Raw genomic sequence first — 19,046 nt, forward strand, 5'->3', positions numbered from 1 at the left:
GGTTTTGTAGGGCACCATTTCTTAGAGCAAAGTAGAACCACTGTGTCCAGTCCAGATGCCTCTTTTGACCCAATGAACTAGAAAAGATCTTGGAAATAACTGTGGCTGTAAGCAGAAACCTTCCTGGATGTAATTCCGCTTTTACACAAAGGCACAGATTTCTGATCTTCTGAACAAGAAAAATCAAACCCCAGAACTTGCCCTTTGCACCCCTCCGAGCTCCCACAGGCCAAATCATCCTCCCACACACTTTTCCCAGCCCACACATGCACTAAGGGAGTTTTGTACACCATCACTTCACCCTACTCAACTTCCGTCCCCATTTTGACCTCTCCTCAAATTTATTCCCAAAGTTACTCGGCTTAGGAGTCTGGAACACATGAGCAGCATTGTGACATATTTCATCTCAGAAATAACAATGGAATCATCTCTCACAGGTCTGTTGGAGGAAAGGCAAGCAGTTAACCCATCCCTTTCCCCAACACTGCTTCTACCAGCCACCACCACTCCAATTTGGGCTGAGGTAGCTGTGACTGCTGCCCCGCACAAGCAGCTACTGAGGCCCCTAAAGATGCTGCTGGGCCACAGGGGCTCTGCTCTGCTGCAAAGGCTCATTTGTAATCCAGGCACCAGCTCAACCCCATCCCTGAGACCCTCAGCAGACACAAGAATTGATTTATTTTGGGGAGCAGTTGCTCATTCTGCAACTTCTGCATTTCTCTCTGTCATCTGACAACCAAACGAGAGGCAGACTGCAAAATCACCTCTCTGCCAAACCCAATCCACTCAGCCAGTCAAAACTGTTCTTTAGAATAACATGCCTGCTCGTCTGCAGCTGCATTTCAAATACAGTATGTCAATAAAATGCCTGAACGAAAACTTAACAATTATCCTACGCGTTAGCTTGTCTCCATCATAATACTGAAGGCAAGACTCTACAGTGCACATAAAAATTCAGTGGCAATCGCGATTAATAAGTAAAATAATGTCAATTCCATCATAGTTATAAATTTCTTTTTTGTGGAGTTGCAGAGATGCTTGGGGATGCTCTGCTTTTCCAGGGGGAAGGTCCAAGGATGTCCTGGCTCTGACACAGTGGGAACAGCAATACTGGCAGCAGTTTTGCCCTTTAAAATAGAATAGACCATGCCACACCACCCAGAAAATGCTGGGTTAACCACTGTCATTGGGGTGCTTCTTGTGTTTTAAGACTGACTTGTGATTTTTTAAATTTCAGTGTTTTGGATCCAAAGCATTCAGTTCACCTAATTCATTAGCTGAAATTCAGAAGTCTACTAATGATCTGTCTCTCTAGCCTAGGTAATTTCAGAGTAGCCAGGATGAAGCATTAGGGAATACCACAGGGAACAATCTTGCACTGTTGAGGACTTAGAAAACCCAAAAGCTCTCTTCCTTCTCTATTTTGTACTGTTCTAATGCTTTAATGAAAAGCACAAAAATCCTTCCCTCAAAGCAATATCAATGCCTGGTGTAAATGCCTAACCACCCAGATTAACACCTTGCAGCACAGGAGATAAATCCAAATAGCTTTATCTAACTGCCACTTCTTTTACATTACTTAATACAAGGTTTGACTTTGAGCTCATGGGAGAACAAGAAAGGAGAAATAACCCTGGGGAAATTACGAACCCATATATTCCACATTGTATTCTACATTCTGCCCTGTGGAAATGGAAATTTGGGATCCATGATTTCTTCTGCAGCCTAAAAACTGAACCACATCTGAGGATCACAGGGATAAGGTGATAAAATTCTCTGCAGCCATACTGCAGAGCAGCAGCGCTTCTGGCTTTGATGCTGTCCTGGAAGAGCAAGTTCTTAGTAACATAATTTCAGTTTCTGCATTTCCAAGGAAACACACTTCAGAAAAAATAAAGTTGCTCACAACAAAAGAACAGACAGCTTAAGTCACACCATAAGTACATGCATCCTGGTACTGGCATCCCACCGTGGCCACCAACATCCAGGCTACAACTAAGCCAATATGTGTTGTCCAGCTCCTGTCCTCCAGCAAACTGCAAATCCTGTCTGTTCTAAGCAAGAGACCCCATCCCTTTCTTTCAGTGGTGTCTTCTAGATAATTCCTCCCACAACTAGGTCTGAATACAGCATTCACTGCAGCCTGCAGCATTTCCCACCTCATGAAACCTCTCCCCTTCCCTGGCTGGGTAAGTGGAGGAACAAGGCAGAACCACAACTACAGACAAAAGCCCAGCAGTGAGACCTACGAATTAAAAACCCGTCATGAGTGTTTCTGTCAGATCCTGCATTTATTGTCACTCTGTCTGTGGCTGCACTGATGTGTTTGTTGATGCATCTCTGTGCTGGCAGTGCTAGCTGGTCTGAAAGAGCTACAGGAAGATATAGAGGAATGAGAGGAATGACAGCAAAAAAAAGTTACCACCCTGGATAACTGGAGGGCCAGAGTCTCGCACTTCAGCAACACACGGACTAAAAATAATGATATGCCAATGATAAGCCTTTGTACTCCTCTCTCTTTTTCCCGTTTCACCAAAGACCACAGTATAATCCGGGTGGCTTCAGAGGCACCAGTACCTCAATGGCATGGGCTGACGACAGCACTCTGTTCCATGGTGATTCCCACAGGGCAGGAGAGTGCTCAGGTCACCTGGCACAAACCTTTCAAAATGTCAGAGGCTTCTCCAGAGAATTTACTGAGCCTGGCAAGCACTGGTCGATGAGTGTCCACAGAATACTACCACAGCACGGCAGTGACACTGTAAATGCCACTGTGACAACACAACAGCCGCAGTACAGAAGGCTTCTTCTCAGCTCCAGACATCTGTTGTGATCTTCCCCCGTGCCATGCTCCTGCCCTACACATTTGCTGATCTTCCCTCTGGGTAAGCCAGGCTCCCACAGCTCCTCAGGGAAGCACACTGCTGACCCTCCCCAAATAGAGGGTGGGATCATTCTGCCTGCTCCTGTCAGTTCTTCAAAAGAAGGCAAGACCAGGAAAAGTGAAGGGTGTTTGAATCTCACCGCTGTGTCTCAGGAAGCTCTAAGACCTGTAAATACTACAGGCATTAGGGCTGTTCTGAAGAACTTCCCTTAATTTCTCTCTCATTCATGTGTTAACTCAAATAGAAATCCTTCCACATTTTTTTCATCCTCTCAAAAGGAACATGTGAGGGAGTTTATCTGTGCAAATCTTTATTATCACCTTATTGCTCATGGTCTGAAATAATGTAAGGAGGCATTCAGCATCATAAAGAATCACCAATAAGGACATGATGCAATGAAAAGATACTGTATAAATACTGTGCAACAATTGGCAGCAAACATTGATGTATAAATAACATGTTCACATTTAGATGAACAGGAGTTTAATTTAAAATTATACAAGTAGCCACCATTTTAGCCATCTAAACTGCTTAGGGTTACCAGCAGTACATCCATCTGACTCAATAGTTCCAAATGGTTTTTGGTGAAGATGGAATTGCACCATGGAAAAGTCCCATGAAGCAGCAGAGAGGGTGAAGAGCACAAAGAGCATGAAGAGCCAACATCCGGCTAAGGTCTGGCAAATCCCTTTGTGCTCAAGCATATTCCAGTCCTACAACCAATGCAGCACAGCCAAGCCCTGACCCAGCATATTCCAGTTTAGCACCTTACTGAGAGCTCCTACTCCACAGTTTTGGTGTACTTGGCTTGGAAAAAATGGTCTTTTTTGTTCTGGCTGGAGACATGGTTAAGAGGAGCCAGGTCTATAGATATCCAAGGGATTAACTGAGGTTGGATTTCTAATTTGAACACCAAACAGTTTTTGGCAGATTAACATTTCTAGCTGTTTTGCCACAGATCTACACAGAGCAAGATTAACCTACACAGAATCAGAAAGGCTGAGTGTAACAGAAGACATGCCACTTCCAAAACTCCTTTTAGTGTGGACAAACCCAGCCCCACAAGACTTTGACACAACATATAAAAGCAGCCAAATATAAATTATTTTAAAAAAGAGAAAAGTCAGTAATTAGCAACACTATCAGGCTACAGCAACAGGATCTACACGTGGGTTTGAGTTATTTCTCTAAGCACATTTCCCAGAACTTGTTTCGCATTTTCAAATTAACTGCTATATTAAATTCAAATTAAACAGTCAAGCACATTCAGAGGATGCAATTTATTGCTACGCTAGTAGCCCAAATACATTAGCCAATTTCTATAGGCACAACAAAATCAGGTCATTAATGAAGTCTGTTAGAACTTCACGAGCCAAATAAATTGCAAGGATATGAGAGGACAGGCTGCACATGGGAAGGAGGTCCCTGGATTTCAGCAGCACACAACTCTGCTTGCATTGAAGCCAGGGAAAAGCCCATCTACCCTGTGATCTGAAGAAAAGAGGAAGAAATCCCAGCAAGCAGCTACACCAAGCTCCAGTATCCTTCCATGTCACCTTGGTCCTGGACTCCAGAGGTGGCTGTGGCTGGGAACATGCATCTCCAGGAACATGCATCAACAGATCCAGACCATGGTTCTGCTCCCTCCAGGCCCAGGCATCCACCAACGCCACAGCCCTGTGCAGCGGGTATCTCCCACCAGTTCAGCCCCTCTGTCATCTCACATTACCTCCAAATTATAGAACCCACTTAAGCCAAAGAGGTTTTGAAAGGATGTTATGGTCTATGCAATCGAACTGAGTAACCAAACTCCAGGGAAGAAAAAGATAAGAAGGAAAAAGCTTTGATTGGTTTCTGATTGCACCCCTCAATGTATTACCATATTCCATTAAAACACTGATGTCTTAATTTCCTTCCCAGCCCGGCGATATGCGCCCAGGAGCGATGTCTCTGAAAATCAGCACCTTCCATCCTTGCTAGACACTCCCCTCTGCCCCCACGCACTCGTCCCCTGTGCTTGTGGCCATCCCAGCGACTGACCCCCAAACTTCTATCACTGAGCCGCAGCGCCTCCTCTCTGGGTGCAATCACCCCCCGCCAGGGCCCCAGCAGCCCCCGGGTGAGCCGCTCGGACGGCTCTGGAGTGCGGCTGCCGTGCGCAGCCCTGGCGGTGCTCGTCCCTTCCGCCTGACCCGCAGTCCCGGGCTGGCCCCGCTCGGCGCCCCGAGTGCAGCCCCGGGAGAGCTGTCCCAGGGTCACCGGGACCCGCCGGGACCCTCTCGTGCCCGGGGTGGCTTCGGGACGGCTCCCGGACACTCGTCTCGAGACTCTGTGAGCCCGAGAACTTCATGGCGCGGATCACCGTCCCCTCCGCGCACCGCGGCTGCAGGGACCAGCCAGAGGCGGCACGGGGTGGGACGAGAGGGGCCCTGTCCGGCGCGGGGCTCCGGAACGGAGTGGGAAGGTAACGCAACACCGGCTGGGGGCTCCCGCGCCCTTTCCCGGGGACAAACAACACCTCTGTCCAGGGGTACCGCATCCTGCCCCGGTCATCCCGCATCTCTACGCGGGAGGGACCCTGCACCCTGACCGGGGTCTAGCGCTACCACCGCTGGCATCTTCCCGCCCCTCTGCTGCGACGCAGGAGGGAACTTGTGCGAGGAATGACGCGGGACCACGCTCGTACCTGTGTATCCGCGGGGACCGCCGCTGTCCCTCCCTAGCGCAGAGGAGCGCAGCGCGTCCAGCCCGGGTGTGGTGGCGGCCGGCATGGCTCCGCCGAGCCCCGCCGGGCCCCGCTGCGCCGAGCCGCCCGGCAGGTGCACCGCACCCGTACCCGCCCGCCCTCTGCCGGGGCCGGCCCGGGGGCAGCAGCGCAGCACGGCCCATCCCGCGGAGCCCCGCCGGGCGCCCGCCCTGCGGCCCCTCCGCGACGCCCGCGGCGTGGGGGAGGAGGGGCAGCGGAGCCAGAGGAGGCCGGCGCAGCCGGGCCGCCGCCAGAGCCTCGGGGCCCGGGATGGCGCCGAGCCCTGACCGCCTCGGGGTTTGGCCGGGCCCTTCCCCGGCCCGCGCGGCGCCCCACGAGGGGCCAGTCGGGGATGCGGCAGCGGTCGCGGCGCTGGGCCGGGACTGCCTGGCCCTCGCTGCCCGCCCTGCCCGCCGCCTGTCCCGCTGCCTGTCCTCTCTGCTGTCTGCCGTCAGTCCCCAATGCAGCCCGGCTGGTGGTCGCAGCCTGCAGAGCCTCAGGTACCCCAGTCTGATTCTCATGGTTCTGATCTTGCAAACACAGTATACTGCTCTTTATGTTGTTGTATTCCAGGAGCAGAATCTCTCGCATACATCCAGTTTATGGTCTACAAAATAGTGTTTGTTTTAGCTGGGATCTGCAGCTAAACCCACTAGTAGGTTCCCAGATCCATCATCCTGTCCGGAGCTGGGTGGCACACACAAACACGCACAGGCTACTTGGTGAAACCCAAGTGCCTTGCACACGCTGCGTATGTCCTTTTGTGCTTGTCACATCCTGGCCATGTCACCCCTTGCCATTTACTGCCCTTGCAGCGTTACCACAGTGAGTCTGGGTCTCAGCAGTGTTTGTTGAGATCCTTGATTTACTGAAACCAGCAGTGGATCCAAAAAAGGCCTTTAATGGTCTGCACTGTGAGTCCACAAAAAAACAAGAGAAGAAACAACTGTCTCTGCTGAAGAAGCTCTGTGTGTTGGTGCTGAGTCTATAGTCTGAGGCCCACACCAAGCACTGCAGCTATTAACGCTCTCTCCACTTGTTATTTTTTTCATCTGGAATTAGAGGGAAAAAATAGTCTGCAGGAGCAGATTAGATAAATTAATTTTCAAGGTGCACCAAATAGACTGAAAAACCTCTTAAAGCTCTTCTGGAAACATCAAATGGAACAGGATCATGCCCACATTAAAGGGTGACAATGCTCAGTATGCTGCTGGCCATAGCACTTTCCTATGAACTTATCTGTCAGGGAGGCCTCAGGAATATTGCAGATATAAGGGTCTGCTATTTCCATCCCTACTACTAAACCACATTCAAAAAGCAATGCTTGGTCACATTATAGCTAAACCCCAGCATTTTTGAAAATGCTGCATCTTATAAATTAGCTTTGTATTTGCGGTAATGCCAAATATTAATCAATCTAATTAAAGTCAACAAGAAACTGTAGCTGCTCCAGTCAAGTCCAGTGAAATCAGAGGAATATCAAAGACAGAGAAGTAGTTTTTCTGTAAGCCATTACCCCTGCAGCTGCTGTTACACAATTCAAGTCAAATCTTTCCTCACTGAAGCAAATTAAGCAGCGCACTCACATCATGGCAGCATTCAGATTTGCTTTGTAAGGGAATGTATAATCCAACAGCACTGGTTTTGCTCCACATGTCCTCAAACACTGCAGGCAGCCCTGTGGTGTGACACCCCAGAACATCACTCACCTCCCTAGTTGCAGGTGAGTGCTTTCATAATTTTTAAGGCCTCTGGTTTCATCTTCAGCATCAGGAGAAGCCATACGGCCTCAGCCAGACACTTACTGCTTTTTCTTAGGGATTATTTAACTGTTGGATTTCACTAAACTACCTGACACTGCTTTCTTTTAATCCTAGTTATTAGAGCTGCCCCCAGGCATGCCAAGGGCACAAGACTACTGAAGTGACAGTCCCCAGCAAATCTGCCTGGATGGCTGCAGGGGACTGCCTGCCCCTCACTGCCCACCCAAACAAGGACATACTCCCAGATCCCAGCCCAGCTATGGCAGCTTTCCAGCCCTCCAGCAGCAAGCTGATCCCCTCTCTCCTCTCCTGGCTGGCCCTGCTGCCATCCCCTTCTTCCCTGAGCCTCAGGAGCTGAGGCTGGCTCAGCTGAGCATCAGCCCCTCAGACCCAGGCAGTGACTCTTGGGTTTGCCTAGACTGCTCAGAGCCTTAACCCTTAAGAACCCTTTTGCTTATTCTGTAACTCTTGAAAAGGAGAATAGTAGCTCTCATCCTCAGCTTCTGTTTAATCAGATTACACATGCACAGGTGTGATAGCTAAAAGCTCAGCAATTAGATTGCTGAAAGAAAAATGTGACCTTTAGAAGTGACATGGAATGATCTGTTGGGTTGTCAGATCTCTTGCTGTTACTGGATCAGTGGTGTGCTGCTGGCCCAGGGAGATGGCTTCACTTTGCCCCCTGACTTTTCCTTTCCCTCCTCTCCCAGCTATAGGTTTCACTCACAGTATCACAGTATTAACTAGGTTGCAAATACCTTTGAGATGACCTAGTCCAGCCTATGACCTAGCACCACTTTGTCAACCATACCGTGGCACCGAGTGGCACGTCCAGTCTTTTCTTAAACATCTCCAAGGATGGTGACTCGATGTCCTGGCTTGTAAGATAAGCATGTATTCTATTGCCATCTGTTGGAGGTTGGGCAGTTTTCTTATCCCTTCCAAGAACAGTGCCTCCCTCCAGGGAGATATCTTCTGTTAATAAGCCATGGAATGACTCACTGCATGACTGGTAAGGTTACATCATCCCATTGTGAGATGCTCCACCCAGAGGGAGGAGGCAAGCACCCCTACCTGCATAAAATCAGCACTTTTTGGGACACCAGAGCAGCCCTTTGCTGGATTCCCAGAGGAGCAGCTTCTTCTCTGCTGGATCCCCAGAGGAAGACCAGGCCCATCTACTCCATCACCAGACCTTCAGAGAAAACTACACCCTTCTAAAGATTTCACCCTTCAGCAGCATTTCATCTGCCACTCCAGGAGGAGCAGCCACCATTTCACTGGACTACTACCAACACCCTGACTCCTCAGGGTGTCAGGTTTCTCACTCTATCAGTAGTTTTGATTGTACTAATTACATTTTTTTTATTATTTTTTTTCCTTAGTAAAGAACTGTTATTCCCCTTCCCATATCTTTGCCTGAGAGCCTTTTAATTTTGAAATTGTGGTAATTCGGAGGGAGGGGGTTTACCTTTTCCATTTCACAGGAGGCTCTTGCCTTCCTTCACAGACTCCTGTCTTTTCAAACCAAGACACTCCACCACCTTCCTGGGCAGCCCTTTCCAATGCCAAACCACTCTTTATGTGAAGAATCTTTTCCTCATGTTAGGCCTAGACTTCCCCTGGTGCAGCATAAGGCTGTGTCCTCTTATCCTCCTGATTGCCTGGGAGAAGAGCCCAGCCCCCACCTGGCTAAACCCTCCTGCCAGGGAGTTGTAGAGAGTGATGAATCTGCCTTAAGCGTCCTCTTATCCAGGATGAACAACCCCAGCTCTCTCAACTGCTCCTCACAGGACTTGTGTTCCAGACACCTCACCAGCCTTGTTGCCCTTTTCTGGACACACTCCAGTCCCTCCATGTCCTTCCTAAATTGGGGGCCCAGAACTGGACACAGCACTCAAGGCAGAGAGTGGAACAAGATGGGCTTTAAGGTTGCTGCCAATCCAAACCATTCTGTGATTCTATGATAGACATGGGAATAAAGTATGGCTTTTCTCAGCAGGGAGGAGTGATGCTCCCCAGTGTGGAAGAAACCAACCTGGTCCTGTACCAGGGAATACTGCATGCAGGGACCTGGAGAGTCCTTTCTGCCAAGGACACGCTGTATGCCCATGCCCAGCTCCATTTTGGCTCTTCCAGTGACTCTGCTGGGCTATCAGTGGCACAGAGCTCTGCCATGCTTGTGTGCTCGTGTAAAGATGGTTCACAGCTGATAACATGTGACCTGCTTGCCTGCTGCAAACTCCAGTGTGTTTTCCTTTTTTCTGGTAGGTGTTAGAGAGGTGGTGGATTCAGCTTGGGGCCACAGCTCAGGAACTATTTTCTTGTATTACCATTAAGTGCAGTCCAGTGCCACAGTATAGAAAAACACAGCAGCACACAGTTACATATATCCATATAATACATATAATACATATTTTCAGCCTCCGATATTTCATCAGAGCCTGAAAATGCTAAACTAATTTGAGGAGGGAACATTTTTGTTCCTTCTTTTATAGAAATTAATAAATACAGTGTGACAGGCAAAGTGGCATCAATACATATTCTGTTTTGTAGCTTGGAAAAACAAACACTCTGAGAACATTCGTTTGTGTCTTCAATCCAAGATAAAATGTTGCTGTGAACACTCACAAAAGCTATCTCCACCAGCACTGGGGTAATCAGCACAATTCCAGTTACAAATTTACTAATTTCCGTGTCCGAATATCTACTTTTTACAAATGTCAGGATATTCATTCTGTATCTGGTCATTCTCTACCAGATAGGAGCTCTATATTTTATAAACCTCAAGTAAACAAAGAAACAGAATGGTCAAGGGACCTTAAAGTCCATCCAGTTCCACCCCCTGCAATGGCCAAGGACACCTTCCATTGTCCCAGGCTGCTCCAAGACCCATCCAGCCTGGCCTTGGACACTCCCTGGAATGGGGCAGCCACAGCTTCTTGGGCAGCCTGTGCCAGGGCCTCACTACCATTCTAGTAAATAATTTATTCTGAATATCCAGTCTAACACTGCCCTCCTTCAGCTTACAGTTGTTTCCCTTGTCCTATCACTCTATGCCCTTGTGAATATCAAATAATTTTCCTTCATTTCAGAGAAACACCACTCACTTGGTGGAACCTGCTCAGAACCTGTCCTGAACCATGGCACTGTGGTAAGGTTTGTGTGGTGAAGCTGGCACACATGATCAAATCCTGGCGATCTGATCTGTGTAGCTCAGAAGATTGAGCTCATGTGACACCAGCAACTTTAGACGCTTGCAAAAGATGCTTATTAGATTTGCTTTTATCCCTTCAAAACAGCAACAGGAAGCAATCTCTAAGGAGCATAGTAAAGCATTAGTGTGTTGTTCCTGAGTGACAATTTCATTACAGACTTACAGAAATGCATTATTATCCTAAACCTAGTGCATACTTCAGAAATCAGGGAAGAACTGCTAACATGCCACAAATTTGACACAAAATTGATCTCTCAGGCAAAAAAAAATTTAACAGCTATTGGAATAATACTGTAGGGTTAGGTTTTTCTCTGTGCTAGGAGAAATGGTGGGAAATTCACTGTAGAGAGACAGCATTAACTATTTACAAGCAAAGACCAATGAAAAGCTGCTGGGTCTTGTCTCCAAATGTGGAGCAGACATCCTGCTCAAGTTTCCTGTGCATCTAGGGACAGCAAAACCTGTGCTGTAAATCACTGATTATCTCAGTCTTGGCAGGAAGCAGAAATGCTTAAAGATCAAACAAAGCTATATGGTCAGATCGTCAGCTAATTTAACAGAGAGCGGAAATTAAATCCATCAATTTGTATGAGCCAAGGATGTGCCCAGTGTCCATTCTAGTAAATAAAGATTTATTTTATTTTATGGTAGATGCTTAGTGCTTTTCACAGTTCTGCATTTCCTCTGTACAGTTTTAAATGGATTGTTGCAATTTTATTAAGTGATTTTTATTTTAACCTTTTGCACTTTTCAATTCACATAATGGAATTTGTTACAGTCTCTAAATGGTGCATTTACATATAATTGCACACATGCTTTGTAACACTGTCAGTTTGCTCATTTAGCAAAGGGCAGTGATTGAAGGACATGCATGTACATGTCCAGCATCAAAATATGAGCTGATATTGGTTAATATTTCTTCTTCCAGATTGCTTAAGGGACTGAACAAGGGAAATACTGCCCACCAGCAAAGCCCTGTCATATCACTATTGTTTAAGACAGTCAAAATGGCACAAGATGCTGAAAAGGGAAAATATTCAAGTAATCTTTGTCCCAGATATAAATAGTCTGGGACAGAAATGTGAGAGAAAAAAATTCCCTGCCCCAGCATCTGCCCTTGACCCACATCATGTCCTGTGTGGTCAAAGAAAGGAGACTCAAGGAGGGGAAACAAATGTGATCAGAGCTACTCAGCAAGGAGCAAAGAAACAGGCTCTTTACCTACAGAAAGAGACACCTGGGAAGACCCAGGAGAGTTCTGTGCAACCTCAGGGTCCTGAGGAAGGTTACAGGGGAGTTGTTCAGTGCTGCTTCCCAGGCCAGACCTGGAAGGTGCCAGCACTACGGCTTCAAAAAGAGGAAGAAACTTTCTAGCCAAGATGGGGTTTAGGTACAGAATTCTTTGACACAAGATATTGTGGATATTAAAAAAAAAAAAAAAATACAGTGAAAAATATCATCAGCTAAGTTCTAGGTAAAAAATTCTCTAAGGGGTTATTAAAGGCCAGGTACCATTGCTAGCTTGAAATATCTTTGAGCATTAGGCAGCTGGCAGTCACACATCCATACATGCTTCTTCACGTCTGCTTTGGCCATGGCTGGAAACAGGCTCCTCACCTGGCTATGCTGTTCTCTGGGCAGGTACATGTGGAGTTGCGTTATTTGTATGTTTTATTATCCCTGTATTATGTATTGGTTTATTCCTTTGTACCCCCGTGTGCAACTTGGTTTATCCCCAGTTTTCCTGCCTTGTCCTCCCTTCCCGCCTTTCCAGTATCTATCCATCACCCTGAAAGAGGCATTTTACCCCCCCCCCGGGTGCCTTGTCTGTCACTCGGTGCCCCTTCCCATCCATCCAGAAGCTTCCACTCAGGGCACCGGGTGATTGGCGAGGACCTGGGGCTCCCCGCATATCTTTCCCCCATTGGACCCCATCATATCCCCCCATCCCGGAGCCACCCCCTATCCCTATCCCTATCCCCATTGGTCGTTGGATACCCCTCCCTTACAGTTTATAAGCCAGTGCAAGCACCTTGTGCTTGTTCCTGTTGGCTGGCACTGTTCTAGGATATTTGGCCCCGTTGGGCTACAATAAACTTGGACTTAGCCCCCAGCAGGATTCGCTCTTCATTTACCACCGCGAGGCTTGCTAGCGCTGCCCGGAACCCACAAAGGCACTCTCCAAACCCCAGCTGGGAGCGGCAGAGGGTGCCTCCATCGCCCACTCTCGCCCCAGAGAAGAGCTAGCCGGGGCGGAGAGAAAAGGGATTTGGGGCGGGAGCGCGGCAGGTACAGGTTCTCACCTCGCAAATCCACAAGCTTCATCTCCACATCACTGTTGGAGAAGGGAGACGGACATACACACAATCTCAGTGTGCTCCAGCACAGTGATTACTTTGTTCCATCTCTGAAGATGTTTATAATGGACATAAAAACATATCCCTCATTTTCACTACTCTACTGTTTTTTATGTTCATGGAATGTTTATGGAAACATCTTGTTTGATGTTTCCAGCATCAAACAAGAAACTCACAGCTTTGTCATCTTTCTCTCTCAGGCAGCTGTGAACATCTGTCAGTGACAAGGAATTCCATGAAAACAGAAAAAAGATCTGGGATTAACATTCCCTCCCCTGCATCACCTTTAGAAGAAGTTTTACATACATGCATATGATTGTGCTCACCTCGTGGGGACTCATGGGGTTTAGGTTGAAGAAATAAATTAATTCTGCCTGTGAGGGCGGTGAGGCCCAAGCACAGGATGCCCAGAGAAGCTGTGGCTGCCCCATCCCTAGAGTGTCCAAGGCCAGGTTGGACACTGGGGCTTTGAGTACCCTGGAATAGTAGAAGGTAACTCTGCCCATGGTAGGAGGTGGAACAAAATGATCTTAAAGTCCCTTCCAATCCAAACAATACTGTGATTCTGTGATTTAGCAAAGACTCTTATTTTATCACAATCAGGCATTGATATGGTGGCAATAGTTCTCCTAAACCCTCAGTCAATGAACCCTGTGTAACCCATCATACCCAGCACAGAGGCTGGAGAATGAGTAAACCGAATGAGCACACTGAAATCTAGCCCTTTTATAAGAGATTAAGGTGGATAATAAAAAGTATATCTGAATGGATCAGTCCCGTTTGCCTCTGTGAAAACCTGGCCCAGATTCCCTGGTGCTGCTGGTCTGCAGCAGACACAGCAGGTAAGGACCATCCATTTCAGAGTTTTCCTGTTTCTCAGTAGATTTGTCCATGCTGACTTTGCCCCTGATGGACCCTGGACACAATACCCCTGATATCCATGAGCAATCTGGATATTAATGAGCTACAGATATTAAAAGGTCACACATCATTTAACAAAAACACAACTTCCTTCTTCATCATCTTGAGCTGAGACATTGATTTCAAATAAAACTTCTTAATTGACTGGTTTGATTTCCTGTAGTCTTGGAGGTGACAGTGTCTTGTCTAAGCTCAAAGATGAAAGAGGCAGACCTCAGGTATTGCCTGTACAGTACCAAAGGCTCAAATGTAGGTGGAGATGACGTAGGTGGATCAACTGGATCCAGATAATTTGTGGAACGCTGTGTCTCTCCGAGTTGTAGCTCAATGTTGGTCCTCATCCTGATCACCTCACTTTCACACTACCTGCAGAATAAGCCACCTACCAACATGCATCCCACATCTAGAAAGGAAATAAATAATTGGAGACAGGCCCCGTCTGTTTGCTCTGTCACTGCCTTTTCTCCTTGCCAGTTCTTTGTATTTTTGCCTTTGCCAGTTCTTCTTTCTGAGGGCATAACACCACATTTTATTAGGAAAATTAATAAATAAACACTCAGAATTAAAAATGTGTGGGAATGAAATTAAATATAGCTATTTGATTTGCTAATGAAATCTTCCTGAACCAAATCCAGGGTTGTTCAAAGCCTTAATCTGTGATTGTCAATTTACAGGAAAAAATACAGAAAAAAATGACAGACATCAGTTTAATTCAGGCAAGAGATGATGGGCATCTTGAAGAGAGACAGCAGCTCTTGGAGAAGCAAAGGTTTATCCAGCTGTTGACAGCAAGAACCAAGCAAGCTCTCTCAAGATTTGTGAGGTTCAGCTCCCAAACACAGCAGAACTTTGGCATCCTGCAGTGCCTGAGAGCCCAGGGCACCACAGTTTGCTTTAATTCTGCCCCAGCCATGCTCATAGTAGGAATGTTGTTTCTATAAGGCAGGTAGGGTCTGGTGCCTTGACCTGACAGACAGAGACAGACCTGGTGTGTTTCACTTCATGGTTGCAAGCAGCAAAGTGGAAAAGACTTGTTGGTAGAGCTCCACAGGCCACATCCCTCATGCACAGAGAAGGCTCTTGGCTTATTGTGAGATTTTGGCATCTTTTGTGAAATGTGCTTATGTCAGGACACCACAACTATGCGTATTGTACTTTTAATCCCTACTTTATCAAAATTCAGTCCCCTGGTTGAACTTAACTGCTGCGGCAACATCTAAATTTTTTCTCTGGGCTTATCATGGCTGGCATATATAATTCAGCTCTATACAGAGCTAGAAAGGGGCTATTAGTGGCTTAAATCTTATTTATGCACTAATATGAAGGCATATGTAGTATCTATGGGATGCTTAATCCCTGTGCTAACCCTCTGCAGAGAAGCAGGCTGAGTTCACAAGAACAGCTTTTATGACAGAGGAAAGTCTAAAGCTTACAGCTTTTATGACAAATAGCATCAGCAACACCATTTTCTTCAGCTTTGGGAGTTGCCACTTCCTTCCAAAGGAGAGGAGATGAAGAAGGAGAATGAAACAAAGGTCCTAACCCTCCAGATCCTGCTGTAAATTTAGGACAAGCCTTCGGAAATGTATGGTGATTTCTCAGATCATGTGATTGTGATTTCACAGTAGCACTGTATTCTGGGACCTTGTACTGATCAATCAATGCTGACTAAGAGAGACTCTCCTACAACAGCATTCTGTAGCCTGGGGCTGTTCTCTGAGGGTACTTTGCTCTTGCATTACTGCATGTTGGTTTGTTAATGTGTCCACTAAGCACATTTCCCTTGATTTGCTTAAAATCATAGAATGAGAGAATGTTAACACATTGTAAACAAACAAACAAAAACCCCACCTCCAAACCAGAAATGTTACTAAATGAGTAAATTTTCAAGGTAAGCACTCTACATCATTACATTTTCAAGGAAGCTTAGGAGAAGAAATAATACACACTGTAAGTAATTTCTTTTCATGGTAAAAGCAACTCTTAAAGAAATCTTTTCTGTGTAGACTGTTGGGAGAGGGTGGGTGGAAAAAGAAAGAAAATTTTCCAGTAGATAATAAGATACATGGCATCTAATTTTTTTATCATCATGGACTTCAGATAGATTATTTATTCACCAATGTAAAAAATAAACCAAACCCCAAACAAGGATAAGTCCTTTTCTGTAGGTCCAAAAAATACTCACTGATGCATATCACTAATTTTCAACAATCCTAAAAGACTCTGTATGGAGCATTTCTTCCTCTCTATCAATATCAGAAAATGTAGAGGGCTGAAGAGGAAACAAAAGTTAAACCAAACCATTTAAAAATACAGTACTGTGACAGATTTTATTTCATTTTGATTGATACTACATGCTTACTATGACTAGGAACAGACATGCCTTTTTTTTGTTTGTTTGTTTTAGACTTTTATAAGTTTTTTTTAACCTATATTAAATGTTGACCTAAACTTTGCTGCGCCTTCGAAATCTGGCTCAGGAGTTAACTGCAGGAATTTTTATTTAAATAGATAAGCACTTATGTTTGAAAATAAGACAAAAACAGGTGAACAGGAAAATTAAATTACAAATTCAGTTCATACAAATATCTCTTACACTATGTACTAAATCCTGTTAATTAGCTGAGGTTTTTAAAAAATTCTTAAAATACTTATGAAACATTATTTACAAATTATATAAATAAAATCTAGGCCACTTAAATTAACCAATACAACAAAAAACTCACCTTTTTGTGTGGTGTGTACTAAAAATGTTCTTGTTTATTGATCATAACCCAGTTTGCAGTTAAAATGTTTGTTCACTTACATCAAAATGGGTTCCAATAGAAGGAAGAAAGGTATTGGTTCCAGAAGATAGCAGTCAATATAATAAATGCTTAAAATCAATGAGACTTCTTAATGTTCTGTTCTCCACCATCTGCAGTTATTTTTAGAAGTCCCTTCTACAGTATTTGTCATTTGAACAGGTCATCTCAAAACAGCAGAGACATGGTTTTAACAAAAGGAAAATACTCAGTACATTGCTCACACAGCACAAAGACCTAACCAGGAGGGCGAGGCAGAGAATGGAATGTCAGTGGCCAGCACAAGCCTTTACAACATTTAACTTAAAAGGCAGCATTTATAGAACTAATCACAGACTATACACAACCTGCACTCAACAGCAATCAAAAGGACTGGAAAATATGCATTTAGGAAAACAAGATGGATGATTTTCCATTACCTTTGTTAAAATTAATGCTTTGCTCCTTGTCTTTTGTTTTAAACCAGCATTGACACCACCAACAACTATAACTACTTTTTTCTTTAACATAATATATGGCAGGTAACTACTGTGCTTGAAAACTGTACAATAAAAGGCGAGAAACCACTGAACTTCCTATGCAGACACATGAAAATATAAAGCCATATAGATTCCAAAGTGCCGTGAATACCAAATTCAAGTGATGGTTTATAGCATGTACAAAAGAAACTAAATGAAACTTGCTCTATGGGTTGCTGAGCCCTTCAGCTGTATCCTCAGTCTCCCCTTTGGCAGCTTTGGTGAGAATTTCCATCCATTTTATCTGTAGGTCTTCATCTTCTGCACTGAAATAGAGAGTTTGATGGGACTGGCAAAGCTTAAAAACGTGCTTCACATCAAACTTCTCACCAGAACCTGGTAAACTGACTTCATAGCCAGGCAGAGGGATTGGACGTGGGCTTCGTCCATCCTAAAGGAGAGAAAACAAATGTAAGGATTCAGGACCAAGTGCAGTTGGAGGTGTGGGTGGGGGCACACTGCACGGAGCCAGCAGGCATACACTGCAGGAAGCACACAGACACAGTCCCAGGCTCCTTATTCAGTGCTGCAACAAAGGAAGCAGGGACAAAGCAGAACCGACAGCTCAGCTTAAACCAGCAATAAGCAATGACTTAGTGGTGCTTTATCCTTCACTGATTTCCTTTCACAGTAAATATGGCCAGGGATTTTCATATAATTTCATGTAACTTATGCATGTGTCTTTTACAAAATTCCTCTATATTAGGTACAGGCAATGGAAACCAGCTGAGAAGAGTTTAGTGTTGTCCGTTTTGAACATCATGGGATATTTTGTAGGACTGGTTAAAAGGAAGCAATTAAGCAAAGCTGGACCCTGAGAGACACCAAGGTAACTAAAGGGCAAGGGAAAAGTCTTTGAAAGAAAAGACAATTTTTGATTTTCAGTAATTTATGATGCCTTTGAGAGATGTCAAAAAAGCCAATGCTCAAATTCTTGACCATCCTGTCAAAGCCAGATTGACTCACAGATCTAAGGAGCAATACAGCTCTCTAACAGTCACATCTTGAGCATCAACAAACTCCTCTCCTAAGCTCTCAAGAAAAGACATATATTAGCAAGGCAAGGTGTGCCATGGCCAAGCAACCTTTTCAACTGCTCCCAGCAAAGTGGTTCTAAAGATGAGTCACCAAACTAAGTCTGAATCACACAGGCATCAAGCATCTCTACAAAGTTGTCATTTTCTATAGCAGCTGCTTGTGTTGCAGCCCAATACCTAAGCTAACGAAGCATCCCACAGAGAAGTGGCAAAGTCGTTCTTTTGTCAGCCCACACCAAATGCAGATGACTTGGTAAATCTGGAAGAGGACCCAAAACTCTGAGAAAAATGGTCAAAAAAGATGCCTACTTTTCTCAGACTTTGTCTAAAGCAATTCAGTATCAAAACTGCTCACATCAATGCAGACACATACATTAACTAAATGGGCAAGAAATACAGTAAAAAACGTATCACAGTTTATTAATACAGTTTATCAATATAGGCTTCTTGATTTAATTATCTATTGCTTGTTACTGTTATGCAAAAATGCCAGAGTCCAACTGTTTCAAGACGAAGCACTGTTCAATGAGATTCAAGGCAGATTTAGGCCAAAGGCTAAAGTTACACTCAGTTGCCATTTGAGTGTAACTAGTCTTAAATGCAGTTTCTATTCCCTGAAACCACAGCCACATCTCTAAAAACAGGAAGGTCTTGCCCATGCAGAAGAACTGGCATGTACAGAGCAGCTCCAGCACATGTGGCACTGCTCAAGCAAGCAACCATGGGACTGATTAACACAAATGCGCAAGAGCACATGCAAACTCAACCATGCCTGCTTCACCGGTCTTGGTTTGGAAG

At 45.3% G+C, this 19,046-nt stretch overlaps 2 protein-coding genes across 22 annotated transcripts in view; both read right to left on the minus strand.

Annotated features, from left to right (window-relative positions):
• SUSD3 (sushi domain containing 3) overlaps positions 1 to 5,788 on the minus strand; it is a 33,422-nt gene extending 27,634 nt beyond the window's left edge. For 3 of the 10 annotated variants that reach the window (XM_077786032.2, XM_085590913.1, XM_077786031.2), the window contains exon 1: positions 5,572 to 5,756. In XM_077786032.2, the coding sequence (XP_077642158.2) occupies positions 5,572 to 5,656 (85 nt within the window). In that variant the 5' untranslated portion in view covers positions 5,657 to 5,756. Of the gene's footprint in view, positions 1 to 4,441; positions 4,743 to 5,571 lie in introns of those variants that run through there. The other 7 variants (XM_085590920.1, XM_085590919.1, XM_085590912.1 and 4 more) reach the window with 7 other exon arrangements.
• A 10,412-nt stretch (positions 5,789 to 16,200) lies between these two features.
• FGD3 (FYVE, RhoGEF and PH domain containing 3) overlaps positions 16,201 to 19,046 on the minus strand; it is a 102,984-nt gene continuing 100,138 nt past the window's right edge. For 11 of the 12 annotated variants that reach the window (XM_085590896.1, XM_021539532.4, XM_085590899.1 and 8 more), the window contains one exon: positions 16,201 to 17,602. In XM_085590896.1, the coding sequence (XP_085447022.1) occupies positions 17,378 to 17,602 (225 nt within the window). In that variant the 3' untranslated portion in view covers positions 16,201 to 17,377. The remainder of the gene's footprint in view (positions 17,603 to 19,046) is intronic. The other variant, XR_014958228.1, reaches the window with a different exon arrangement.

The sequence above is a fragment of the Lonchura striata genome, chromosome 12 (assembly GCF_050655825.1).
Source record: "Lonchura striata isolate lonStrDom1 chromosome 12, ASM5065582v1, whole genome shotgun sequence".
In the NCBI taxonomy this organism is placed as follows: Eukaryota; Metazoa; Chordata; class Aves; order Passeriformes; family Estrildidae; genus Lonchura; species Lonchura striata.